Source organism: Platalea leucorodia (genome assembly GCF_965183815.1).
Source record: "Platalea leucorodia genome assembly, chromosome: Z".
Lineage (NCBI taxonomy): Eukaryota > Metazoa > Chordata > Aves > Pelecaniformes > Threskiornithidae > Platalea > Platalea leucorodia.
The window spans coordinates 1,020,256-1,034,298 of record NC_138858.1 but is presented as its reverse complement, the minus strand read 5'-3'; the positions used below and the strand labels follow the sequence as shown (position 1 = coordinate 1,034,298).

At 39.1% G+C, this 14,043-nt stretch overlaps 1 protein-coding gene across 8 annotated transcripts in view; it reads left to right on the top strand.

Annotated features, from left to right (window-relative positions):
- Positions 1–14,043, top strand: part of WDR7 (WD repeat domain 7) — a 147,755-nt gene that overhangs the window by 27,864 nt on the left and 105,848 nt on the right. For all 8 annotated transcript variants that reach the window (XR_014230650.1, XM_082335893.1, XM_082335888.1 and 5 more), the window contains 7 exons: positions 1,034–1,172; positions 1,727–1,975; positions 3,535–3,755; positions 4,522–4,717; positions 5,855–6,069; positions 12,181–12,950; positions 13,529–13,617. Coding sequence is in view for 7 of the 8 variants with exons in the window: in XM_082335893.1 (XP_082192019.1) it covers positions 1,034–1,172; positions 1,727–1,975; positions 3,535–3,755; positions 4,522–4,717; positions 5,855–6,069; positions 12,181–12,950; positions 13,529–13,617 (1,879 nt within the window). In the remaining variant the exon portion in view is untranslated. The remainder of the gene's footprint in view (positions 1–1,033; positions 1,173–1,726; positions 1,976–3,534; positions 3,756–4,521; positions 4,718–5,854; positions 6,070–12,180; positions 12,951–13,528; positions 13,618–14,043) is intronic.

Below are 14,043 nucleotides of genomic sequence, written 5' to 3'. Positions count from 1 at the left end.
AAAATGTATTTCTTTGAAGTTTCTTTTATGGACTGCGTTTCTCCTTTAGAGAGTTGAAGCACGCATACATCATGGCCGGTTCTTCTCTTTCAAAGTAGACCTTTAGGATTTCTTCTTTTCCTAGAGAAAGTGGATAGATGCAATTTCCCTGCTGTTTTGTTTGCTTCTTGTTGGTTTTCAAATAAGTGCAGAGGTTAATCTCTGGTCAAGTGCATCTTCAGTTCCTGTGTACGGACAGTTTATTATTCATCAGGGCCTGGAGAACCAGAAGTCAAGTTGTGACGTGCGTGATGATTAGACAGTAACTGAGCAAGAGCTTTTAGAATCACAACTTTGAATTTGAAAGCTTAAATCCTTGCAAAGTAAAGAAAATCAAATTTCGTAGGCCAAAGTTCTCTTTGAGCTATACTTCATTTTTATATTGTACTGTGAACTGTATCTGCCGTAAACTAATGTATCTACAACTGCTGTATGATATATCTAGTACTTACACTACTAGGTATAAGTAACTGCCTGATTTACAAATGCTGTTATTACAAGACTACTGTAGGAATTTTTTTTTATCTTAACCATTTAATCTGTTGCCAAATTTGGACATTGAGACATATATTTGTGTGTTTTTTTCTTTATGTTGTCAATCAATACTAAAACTGTTTTGCTTCTGTTGTGGACCATGTTCCTTACTGAGTAGTGTAACTTCAGCTCACCGTTGCAGTTAGAATGTTAACAATTTTAGAATACACACATGCATATATAAAGTATTCTAAATATGAATATATTTAGAACAAACCCAAATATATATAAAAATCTTTTTTCTTCTCCCCTAAACCCGTGACTTGTTTTGTAACTAGCAACAGTTTCTTCTGATCTGTATTGCTGTATTTATTCGTTCTCCTGTAAGAAAGATAAAGCATAAAGTAGCTAGGTTTTTGTCCTGCTTTTAAAAGGTACAGTGGATTATGTGGGGAAAGCAAATTTTGACGTTAGTACATGGTTTGCCTGTGTTCTGAAGTTAATTTATTTTTTTTAACAGCTACTAATATGTCCTCCAGTCACTCGTTTCTTCTATGGACACAGGGAGTTTTCCTATAAGCTGTTAATCCAAGGAGACTCTTCAGGGAGGCTGTGCATTTGGAGTGTGCCTGATACTCTTGAACAAGATGGTGCAAAAGGTATATCTAATTAACAGTCTTGTCACCAAGGCTTTTAACGGGCATCTGTTTCTCTTGTTTTATCTTTTGTTGCTGGATAAAGCGCTGCTGTTTTTCCTACAGATCCATGAAGTTGTTTTTTTTTAATTGTTAGCTTTTTGCAAGAGTTATAGTAACTTAATTTTTTCATACATGATCAAAATCTTAATTTACTCTGAATATTTTTCAGGTATTAAGTTTTAACTGCTTTATTCCAACTACTAGCTATGGTCATTGCTGTCTGCCTGTGTAACTTCCCCTTGTAGCTTAGATCACGTACTTTTCCAGTTCTCACATATATTGTTTCCATGTGTTGCTGTAGCTTCGCTCAAGTAGTCAGTAAATTAATCTCCAGTATATACCTTTTACTTTGTTCAAAGTGTTGTAACATAGTGTATTTAAACTTTGAGATTTTTTCAGAAAAGCATTCCTAATTTCCGTTCTCGGGGGTTTTTTGGTGGTGGTTTTTTGTTCTTTAAATCCTCCTCCCACCTCACCCCTTCCTTTTTTTTTTTCTTTCTTTTCTTTTTAAACAGGACTGCAAACAACAACTTCAATATCCCTCCAGGAAGCTTTTGATAAACTTACTCCTCGCCCTGCTGGGATTATAGACCAACTAAGCTTAATACCAAACATCAATGAACCACTGAAAGTTACAGCCAGTGTCTATATCCCCGCACACGGGCGTTTGGTTTGCGGTCGTGAAGATGGAAGCATTGTTATTGTGCCAGCAACACAAACTGCTATAGTTCAGCTGCTGCAAGGAGAGCACATGCTTAGGAGAGGTATGCAAATAAGCTTTGGAAAAGCCCGGTTGGATTACAGTGTGCGCCTGTCACGAGGTGTACTGAAGTATGAAATAGTTTCACGAAGCGAGCATTAAGTCATTTTACAGGTAGAAATCACATAACCGTTTTCTTAACAATTCCGATGTTCTATTATGTAATGAGAAACCTAAGTAATTAATTAACTGTGGCCAGCTGCATCAACTTTTGCGGGGGGTCCCTTCCCTGGAAAGCCTTGGCTATTTCTCCTGGGTTTTTGAGATGCAGTAGCAACGATATGGCCGGGGACACCTCCCGTCTCCCTCCCAGTGTTGCTCTGGGCACTGGGGTATCAGTGTGCCTGTGAAGATCTTGGGGAAATAATGAACCTAAAAGAGAATTCCTCTTTGTGTATCCTGTAGTTAGTTGAGTGTTACACATTGGCCTGCTGTTGTACATTTTGGTTCCAGATTTTTTAATACTTTTGTGATCACAGTTGCAGAACAAATATTTGGGTTTTGATTTTTTACAAATGCTGATAAATGAAAAAGACATGTAAATGTTCTGTGAATACACATATGAGCTTTGACAAGTTGTATACAAGGCTGTTGGTTGTACTGTTTCCTTTATATAACTGGCTTACTTCATATGACTTTATACAAAAATGATTTTTTTTCTTAATGTGAAGTTGAGTTGCCTCGAAGTTGATACATTAGACTGCAAATAAGCATTGGTGATTCTTGCCCTCGTAAAAATACAGAAGTGCCTGTGCGTATTCTACGTAAGGTTTGCTGTGCTTGCTAGAAAGCGTAATCACATAGAGGAAAAAAGTTCAACTATATCATGCAGGTATTGCATAGAATACTTGATTCTGGCATTTATTTGGCCCATTTTGTCAAATTTGCCATCTAAAAAGACAGTTTTTCTAAGCATCTTTTGCAATAGTTAACTCACTCTCATTCTGACCTTTTAACTAATGTATTTGATCTCGGTGAGCAGAAGACTCGCCATTCTTGGCTCTATGTTCACACAAATTATTTTCCTTTGTAAATTTAAATGTGATGTCATTAACCTATTCTGCGCAAGCACCAAATGCATAACGCTGCAGACTTGCATGCCACTGTTGTGGCCAGTGCAGAGTAAGATTAGGCAGTTTTCCCAGTACTGGTCCTTTTGGTTATAATGTTGGATAAATTTGTGTTTGACAGGGAAAGGAATTTATAGTTTCATATTTTTGTGGCCTTTTTAAAATTTTTTTTTTGCTGGTACTTTTTGGGGGGAAGGAGGCTGTAAAGTGAGGTTGTTCAGCAAGGCAAAAAGAATCATTCAGTCCATGTCCCATAGAAAAATTTGTGAACATTTTAAAAAGAGACAAGGCTAATTCTATAAGAACTTCTGTCAAAAATTGCAGTATGTCTGTATTTTTTTTTTTTTTTTTTTAAATCAAGAAGTGTTTTGGATTGTTAACTGTTCTATGACTTACATTTTTTCTCTCTCTCTCTCTCCTCCCTCCCCCCCCCCCCCTCTTTTTTCTCCCCCTTCTTTTCTTTTCCCCCTTTCACCTCAACCCAATTTCTCAGGTTGGCCACCTCACCGGACTCTCCGAGGCCATCGAAACAAAATTACATGCTTACTGTATCCTCATCAGGTTTCTTCTCGTTATGATCAAAGGTATTTGATCTCAGGTGGTGTGGATTTCTCAGTCATCATATGGGATATATTTTCTGGAGAGATGAAACATATCTTCTGTGTACATGGTGGAGAAATTACACAGCTTCTAGTTCCACCAGAAAACTGTAGTGTAAGTTTTACATAATGTGTCTGATAACCTTTCTCACACTTTCCATAAGCGGTACAGCTCCTCAAATCCTTCTTGAGAATGTGAATGTAATATGAAATACTGACAATTCAGCACTGACCTAATGTATAACTCCTGCAGACACGTAAAAAGAGTTTAACTGTTCTGTTAATCTTGGTTTTGTTCACATCACGTTTTAGCTACATAAAGAATTAAAAATAGTAGAAAAACAGGATACTAAAACCTAGCTGGCTAAGGAAATGCTTGGCATTTTATGATATACAGCATTAACAGTGGGAGAGGATTTCCACGACATGGAAGCAGTCTTTCCCCGAAGGTGTTTGCGAATGCGATAGGCAGGCATTGCTCACCAGTTAGCCCGCAGGTTTTAAAGGCAATTTTATCTTTCATCACTTGGATGAGTAGGTAGAATTTAATGAACAAAATGACATTGATTTACTTGAAAACCGTGGTTTCTCTTTTTTGCTCAACAAAACAGGTTCTAATACCTCTTTGCTCTTTATGATGTGCAAGAGGTTGGATTCAAGAGAACTTCTGCAAGTGAAATTCTGTTTCTAGTGACCTCAGTGAGTGTAGCCATAGACTTACGTGCCTGTGTTTTGTTTATAAAATAGGTTATTGATCACCATATTGGTCCATTGAAGAAGATATTAAATGCAAACTGTCTGCCTTATGATTAAGATTGTTTTCTTTTTTCTCTCTCTTTTTTTTTATTTTTTTTTAATTTTTTTTTTTCCCCTTTTATTAGGCAAGAGTCCAGCACTGTATTTGCTCTGTTGCCAGTGATCACTCAGTAGGGCTTCTGAGTCTGCGGGAGAAAAAATGCATCATGCTGGCATCCCGTCACCTTTTTCCTATTCAAGTAATAAAATGGAGGCCTTCCGATGACTATCTGGTGGTGGGATGTTCGGATGGGTCTGTGTACGTCTGGCAAATGGATACTGGTACGGTTAAGTTCAAAGACATCGATTAAACTATTTTTTTAATAATGTTTAGTTACAGTTCTGTATAAGTTGCATCTGAGAGAAGAGTTAAAATTTTTTCTCACATTTATATTTGGAAATTTAGCACTCCACATATTCCCAAAACTTGTAAGCCTTTGTTAAATACATACCTTAGTATTTGGAATAACTCATTCAGGTTTGGAGAAGTATAGCTTGCTGGGGCTGTCTTCCCCCACATGTTTTCGTAGTTATTTTTAGAGAGACTAGTTCAAGTGTTGGCTGCACTTGTAGTGTTCTCTCAGTTCATTAGTGTCCGCGCTTCCTCAGCAGTTTTCTTGAAAGCTTGGTGTAGAAGTGCAGCACCTTGAACCTACAATAGTTTCTTCCTCTGCAGAGTGAAGAAAGTGTTTGTTTGGGGTTTTGTATTGTTTGACTTGTTGTTTGGTGTGGTTTGTTTTGTTTTTAAAGAGAAACTAACACTTAGTTTAGAAGAAAGTAAAAATGGGCCTTAACAAAATGGGCAACAAGGGGTAAAACAAAAACAGCTTTGTGGAAAATTTTGTGATATTTGAAAGGGAGAAAGTGAGGGAAAAAATGCATCAAAATATATGCAGTGTGTAATGACCTTTTAACTCCTTAACTCACTTAAGAAAAAACCCACAAACCTGCAATGATGTCTGAATATTACTTTCAGCTTATTGTGAAAACTAGATGAGAATTGTTTTTTATTCAAGCTCTAGGAAGCAAAGAGGAACCTGAGATCTATCGTGGAAAATGTAATCCACACGGGTAGTTGGGTGGGAGAGGGAATTCAAAATGATTGAAAACCTTCTGCTAGAAAAGTTGAGCAGCTGCAGTCATCGCTCTCTTGTCAGTACAGAATCACATTGTGGGTTTTTTACACTTGTCTTGACTTTTGTTAATGTGTTTTTTCTTTACACGCTTCAGCTTCATGGAAATTTAGGAAAATTCCATCCCTTTAGGAATATTAGTTCTGAAAGTAGCTGTTAACACAACGGAATGTTTTGTGCATTGCATCCTGTGGTGCAAATTATTCTCGCCCATTGTTGTACTTGGGATATTTTGGACATTTTGAATTGTTTCTGCTTAAACTCACGCTTTTCAACATATTTCCAGGTGCGCTGGACAGGTGCGTGATGGGAATAACAGCAGTGGAAATCCTGAATGCCTGTGATGAGGCAGTCCCAGCGGCTGTGGACTCCCTGAGCCATCCCGCCGTCAACCTGAAGCAGGCCATGACGCGGCGTAGCCTGGCTGCTCTGAAAAACGTGGCGCATCAGAAACTACAGACTCTTGCCACTAACCTGCTCGCTTCCGAAGCCTCTGACAAGGTAAGCTGTGTTTCAGTTTGTCTGTTTTGAATGCGGTCCCTGAAACATTTATTTACATAAATAATTGATTAAAATGTGGCAAGTCTTCCTTGTTGTAACTGAAAGGGTCTTGTCTAAAGCTCTCTGAAATGTTAATAGAAGGACCTAAACTAGCTTTACCTGGCCTTAGGTCAGTCCTAGGAGTTCTCTTTCCTGGAACAAAAAGTACCAGCGTTTTTCAGTGTCATTGTGCAGTTTCTAATGCAGGTGATGTTATCCAGAGTTACGTTTTAAGAACATGTTTCATTTTTGTTTTTTCTGTTCTGTGCCCTCAGTGGTAGTGGTTTTCCTTGCTGGAGTCTAATGCTTTCAAACTTCCTCTTCGCTGTCTGTAGCTCTGTACTGCTTTCGCTGTCTTCTTCTCTAGGTTCAGTAAGAACAGAGGTTATGCACCAAATAAACTGATCTCTTTCTAGATAGGCAGTAATGGATTTTTAATATCAACTAACACAATCCCTTCTGTATCTCTCTAAATGTTGTTCCCCAGTTTGTTACTGTTCATCATGCTACCTCCCACTTCAGTGTGCATTCTGCTGTTTTGTTTTGGGCTGTTTTTTCAGGTTGAGTTTATTTAAAATCGGGATTTAGCAGCGTTTCATGGAATCTGGAATATTTGCTCACTTGTGTATGTTCTGTTAATTTGTAGTATTGACGGGTAGACAAGGAACCAGCCCGTGATCCACATCCATCAGAAGCAAATCTCCCCTCTTTCGTTTTGTGCTAGCTTTGAGGAATGGAATCAGCATTGATCTGTTGTTTCCCTCCTCCCCCCATACTGGACATGCTTTATACGTTCCTGCAGATCTTGCTAAAGGTGGAGCTAGAGCTCGATTTTATTTTATTTTGGTAATTGTTGCTGTGTGACAGTTCAGAAAAAGTATTACTAAAATATATGTACAAATAGATATAAATGGATCCAAAGTAACTTAAATGCTGAAAATTAATTACGGTTTGAGAAACATTTTAAGTGTCTAATGCTAGAAGATATTAATGGGCTTAGCTGATGCCTAAATATTTCAGTGCTTAATGTTAAGGACTTTTTAAGTTATGTTTTATGATTTAAGTGATGAATTCAAATGGAACTGTCTGTAGTAACTCGTTAAAAGCATTCATTAACTGTTCCTGAGTGCTGTGTGTCTATGAATAGAGCGCGTGAGCCACAGCATGCTCACGTCTGTTCATTTAGAAACACAGCTTTACAGTTTATATGGGCCTTACGGAGTGCAACACCAGGCTCCTTCCCATCTGAGCAGTAAGTAAATGCTCGGGTTAAGAACCCTGCTAAGCAGACCTTTCTGATGATACCGAGTGCTAAGAGTTGGGGTGTTAGAGCAGTAGCTGGGCGGTGAGCCTGCACGTTAGTCTCTGCAGTCAGAGGGTGGTTTTTCTCCGTCCTGGTGGCTGTTGCATAAGCTGGAAGCACCTGAAATGCTTTGAGATGTGGAGAAGTCCCTTTTTTAACAACTAGTAATGAGCTCTTTTTCCAAATTGAGAGCTCACAATAAGAAATAACTTGGATTTCAAATTGTATAAAGAGTAATTTGTACATTTTAGCGTTAATTTTATTGTTCTGAAGAGCAGATAGAGTACAACATGGCATGTATCCCAAGAACAGCTAGTACAACGTAAAAATTTTAAGGAACTTCGGTATGGCAGCTAGAACAGTACAAGAGTGAGTTCTGAATATCCTGTTAATTTTAACGTGCCTAATCGTTATTCAGTCTGAGTTTGGTTTTGAAAGCTAACAGGCAGCTAACAGCATCGCGTTGCAGAGGTGGTAGAGATGGAAGAGAAAAGCAAACGTGACTTTTAGGTACAGGCTTAGTTATCGACGGTGGTTTAGCCGGCGGGCTCGATAGCACGGCAGGGCAGGTTGTCCGGGGAAGGGCTTTGCATCGTGCGTTTCTGTTTTGGCCGAATATAGAGAAGAGGTAAGTCCTGACCTTGCGAGGGTTTTATGACCTTTGTCACAGACAGAATATGACCCCTGACTCTTCAAATTTTTATCTTTCTGTTAAAGATTAATAGAGGGAAGTGCAAAATTATCTTGAAGGAAACTGGGAAAAATATCCTTGGTCGCGTATTTGAGAAGTACGTGGGAGGCTTTCCTTGCCCTGAGCAGCCTGCTGTAGCGGCTCCCGCTTGGAGCAGGGGTCGGATTAAAGGGTCGCCAGCCTGCGGCTGCGGCCTGCTTACGTTTGCTCGTGTTGATGGCTCCAGTGCTCTACCAGTCGTCATAACTTTTTTCGTAATAAAGACGCATCAGAGCGGACAGGTAGTAAATTTGCTTAGTCCGTCAAGGCCGTTCAAAACTGTTACCTGAGCCCGAAGAAAACGAGCTGAAGTATTTTTTGCTTTTGTTCTGTCGTTCCCGCAGGCGGCTGATGTCCCGGCAGCCTGGGCTGCGGCCAGCAGAGCGCAGCAGAGCTCTGCTCCCAGCAGAGCCTGCCCCTCCGCCGGCTCCTGCCTCATTTTCCCTTCTCCTGGTATATTCTGTTTGGGAAAGCAGTGTCGCCTGCAGAGAGCCTTCCTCGGCACAGCGCGTGTGCTGAGGCTTGCGCGCTGCTGGTCCCGCTGCATTCAGCGTGACTGTTGGCGGACGTGAGGGTGACTGTTGCGCTTGGACGTGCTGTGCAAGCGGCTGTGTTTTACGCCCAGGTTCCTCGCGTCTAACGAAGGTATAGCTACCTATAGATGTAGGTCTAGCTACCTACAGAGGCATGGTGCACAGCACAGCGAAATGTGCTCTATACCAGAGGTCAATGATGGTTAATAGCTAAAATGTTTTGGTTGAATTGTTGCTTTTGATATTACCATTGTGACCATTACCGGAGACCCTTTCATAAAAAGTTACCCACATTACATTCTGAGAAATGAACTAGATTTCTTTAATAAATAAGGAATATGTGAATAAATCAGTGCATTGTAGAATATAATTTGCAGCTATTATTTATTGACATCTAATTATTTCTATTCTGGTTTCAGTTATCCTTCATTTGCTTCTCATGGCAATAATAACTATGTTTAATAAGCATAGTTTATTCATTCTGCGAGCTGGCCACAGAGAAAGGAGCAGAATTTGGCCATTTGCTGTAGTGCTGATGGCGTTCGGCCCTGGCCGTTTGTCTGGCACGGTGAGCTAGCCAGCGCTGCGGCTCCTCCGAGCAAGGAGTAAGGACAGGGAGTGAGGAGGATGGTCTCTGCTTAATTTTTCTTTCTTAATCCCTGGGCCCAAATGTGAATTTCCCTTCTGGTAGTGCCTTAACTTTGTTACGTAAGTGAAATGAATTTTAATTTGAGGAAAGGCAGAAATGAAAAATGATTCGATTCTAGTGGAGTAGCAAATGGTATTGAAGGTTTTGCCAGCTCTGCATTTCATTGCTGGAGAGTCTTTTGATATGTTTTGAACATTGCTCTGTGTGTGTGCTTTTGGTATCTGGTTTGTTTGTTTGTTACAAAACGAGTGCATTGGAATAATGTCAAATATTTATGTGTATTTGTTGAGAATCATCCCCTGAAAGTGAACAAGAACTAGTGAGTATAGCAAGCAAACCAATAATTGTGCTGGCTCTTCTCCACTTCAACACCATACAGTAAAATATACGTGGGTATTCATTCTAAGCAAACAAAATGTTAGCAGCCTTAAATTAAGAGTCTGCAAATGAAATAAAGTATTAGTGTGGTAGAAAAATGAAGATTACAATATCAAGTAAGGCTAACATGGTGGATTGCTTTAGATAAATAGGCTTTCTGCGTATTATGTTCAGACGGGATCAAAGGAGCAGTTTCTTACTCTGGTTTTTCCCCCACGCCCCTTGCTGCGAAGCAGTCAAGGGGAGAGGTTGCGCTCAGAAACGCATTGCGAAGAAGCCGTGGCTGGATCAGCCGCTGCTCCTGACGGCAGCTCAGGGTACTGAGCCTCTTTTGGGCAGACTGGCTTCCAAATATAAAGCTAATGTAAAACTTCGGGGAGGTCAGTTTTTCCTCTAAGATTTTTCCTGTAAAAAGCAATGTTGCACTCGTCGGGGATATACAGCCACAGAAAAAGCAGAGTGCTTTATGAGAAACAAATCTGTGTGAAGGAGAACCTTGAGAATTAAAATAGTACGCTTATTTCAAAAGCAGGTTCATACACTGGAACAATAATTGAACATGATGTGAATATTACATTCTTTCATGCCGGCAGCATTTTGGGGGTCTTTACAGCTATAATGGAAAAGGAATGTATACAAATTACTTCAGTTTTCAAACACATGCTGTGAAGTCCGTACAAAACTTAAAGCAGCCAAGTAGTTGTAGGACTAGAAATGCTTACTGTCTTGGAAAAAGTCCTTGAGAGAGACAATAAACGGTACATATGCATGTCCAATTTTCCAGTTATAAAATGTTAAGTAGAGTATGCATTTGTTTCTGTGATTCATAGCGATCGATACATTTGTTAGTATTCAGAAGCAGAACGAAAAGAGTTGAAAAATGCAAGATAATGGGTGTTGGTAGAAATAATAGTTTTACAGCTGAGCAGATTTTCAGTGGTGACCGCTCCTATGGCCCCGGGTATTTAAGGCTTCGTAAGATGTGCACGTTGCTTCACGTCAGTGAACAGAGGGAGCAATATATCGGGATGGATATAGTGTAGGGTAAAAACCTATTGCAAATTAGTGTATATGTACACATTTTTGCAGGTTATATAGAGTGTATGTTAGTTATTTGTATAGTCTGTGTATATTTATAGTGTGTACGTGTGTATATACGCATACCTATTTGTAAATACATATACAGTGTATATTTGTAAACACATATACAGTGTATATACACAAAACTGCAAGCCTTGTTAATTTCTAAATAACCATCCTGCTGTAAAATGTGCTTTTGTAGTTTTAAAAAAGACCCCAGGGACTGGAAATTTGAGAGACTACCAAACTGAAAGAGTTTATATTAATGTTAAGGCTGTTGAGTTATAAATGAGGAAAGACATAGGAGCCTTGACTGTATTGCTTTTATCGGTGATATATTAAGAACATTTGGGTTAATTCTACTTTCAGTAAAGGCTGATGTTTTCTGAACAAACCATTCAGCCTATACCAGTTGTGGAAAAAACCCGTTTCTCCTGCAGCCCTTCCTAGCCTTGTGTAAGGTAAGGGTTTTTAGGTGCTCCCTTAGACGTAGCTGTCAGTTGAGCACAGGGTTTAACTTCTGCAGCGACTAATACAAGCATCAGGAGTGCTTCTTCATCGCTGAACCCAGCAGCTGCTTCTCCTGTAGGTTTTTCTTGCTCTGACTTTGTAATTCTGTGCATCAAACAAGAATATTCAACCTTATGTCCTTCAGACTGTTAATTCAATTGTAAAAGGGTTTATTTCTGTTAAGAGTCTCTCTTTCACTTGTCTGAAGAAAGTAAGTACTTGAGCATAATCTCAAAACTGATGTTAATGTTCTTTTGTCTGATCTCCTTTTCTGACTGTTTTCAGCTTTTATCCCATAGTATTTTAATTTTCTTTCCTTTTTTTTTTTTGTTTTTGTTTTGTTTTTCCCTTGGGAGGAAGGGACAGAGGAAGAAGATGGACTTAAGTAGTGGAGCGAACAACAAGTGACACACTGGTTGCATATCTGGACAAATATATTAGTAGCTTATTTTCCAATAGTATAAATTGCTGCTATACTCCAGTATCCAGATATGAAATATTTAATGTGTTTTAAATTTAATAACAAAATATTGACATTTTATTGTTCCTTGGAGTATAACTATTATCTTTTAGAATTCATGAGAAAGAAATGTGAACTTGTGTCTTATCTAGAGAGCTCTATTTATCTGATAACTTATGTAAGGGAAATTCCTGTATTTTAGGGGTGTAACACTTGATCACAAGTCTGACATTCCTGACATTGTGAGAAGTGCTGTAAAAGTCTTCACTGATATTTTCGTAACATTTATCATAACATGTTTTATACCCGTATGAGTTTTCAAACTTCGATCATCCACAGCTTCCTTAGTTTGTGAATTAACTTTGTGAAAAGTGTTAAGAAAGTAATCCAATTAAAATGTCAAATTCTTTTTTTTCTTTTTTTTTCCAGGGGAATTTACCTAAATATTCACATAACTCCCTGATGGTTCAAGCTATAAAGACCAACTTAACGGATCCAGATATACATGTGCTCTTCTTTGACGTAGAAGCCCTGATTATTCAGCTGCTGACTGAGGAGGCCTCCAGACCCAACACTGCGCTCATTTCTCCGGAGAATTTACAGAAAGCCTCTGGCGGGTCTGACAAAGGAGGCTCCTTTTTGACTGGTAAACGAGCAGCCGTCCTCTTCCAGCAGGTCAAGGAAACAATCAAAGAGAATATAAAAGAGCATCTTCTTGATGACGAAGATGAGGACGAAGAATCGATAAGGCAGAGAAGAGAAGACGGCGACCCAGAATATCGCTCTAGCAAATCTAAACCATTAACTTTATTAGAATATAATCTGACCATGGATACAGCAAAGCTTTTTATGTCCTGTCTTCACGCCTGGGGCCTGAATTCTGTTCTAGATGAGCTTTGCCTTGATCGTCTTGGGATGCTTAAGCCCCACTGTTCCGTGTCGTTTGGCCTCCTGTCTAGAGGAGGCCACATGTCTCTGATGCTTCCTGGCTATAATCAGCCTGTCGGCAAACCGTCCTACGATAGCGTGGAGTTAGGAAGGAAGATGTCCGTTACAGAAGGACTGGGAAAGGGGACGTACGGCGTATCACGTGCCGTCACCACGCAGCATCTCCTGTCTGTTATCTCGCTGGCCAACACGCTGATGAGTATGACCAATGCAACTTTTATCGGAGACCACATGAAGAAAGGCCCGACCAGGTATGGCAAATATTCACTGGAACTTGTGATAACTTTCTTTCAGAGTCTCTGTTTTAATACAGCATTTCATTTTGTTTCATTTTACTGTGGGGTTTGATGTATTTAATAGCTATGAAAAACTTTGGTACCTAGATGGAATTGAGTGTATTTCTTCTTTCTTGAATGTAGTATTTTTTTATGCCAAGATAACTATATTGCTTTGAATGGAATTATGTAATTTACAACGTTAATAGAACCTGGAGTTGTATTAACATATGCGCCGGTAGGTCTGAGAGGCCGTTTTTGTCCTCCTTTTTAGTGCTTATTGTTTTTAAAGAGTTTTTATAATGACTAGGTCAAATTTTAAATAAAACATACAGATGAACTTTTTATCACCAAAAAATAAGCTTACCTAGGAATTGTAAATGAGATACTTCTTATTTTTTTTTCTGTCAAGCCAACTGTTTTTTATAGGGTTGCTTTTCAAAGTTTGTTTAGTCACAGTATCTTTAGCAAATAATATCTTTTTTTTTTTTTTCCGTTCCCCCCCCCCCCCCCCTTATCCTTCTTCTCCCCCTTCGTGTATATTTTGTGTTTAGGCCACCTAGGCCAGGCACTCCTGAGATGTCAAAAGTGAAGGCACCCCCTTCAATTTCAAGTCATGCAGCCCAAGGACAAATTAAGCAAGGTAAAAATCACTTGCTTTGGAACAATTTGATATGTCATTTCAGCTCGTGACACTGAAGTTATCACCTTACTATGAAGTGATAAAAATATTGCTAGCTTCTACGTGGGAATAAAAAGTAGTGTAATGTTCTAGATTAAAATTTTAATGACTAAGACCTTTTTAAGAATCAATATAAGGTGCTGATACCGGCATGAAGTCAGTCCCTGACAACGATTTTTTGCATGTTTTAAGTGCTCCCAAACATTCTGGTGTTGAGGTGATAGTAGGAGGTTTAAGTCTGTGACTAAGGGCTATACAGCCCAATACAAAAATGTTTATGTATGTTATAAACTAAAGCATAAAGGTAAACACATCTGAGTAGTATGTATACGTTTCCCCTCCTTTTTTAGGAAGGAGGAAGAAATTAATTTATTTTAACACTACTTC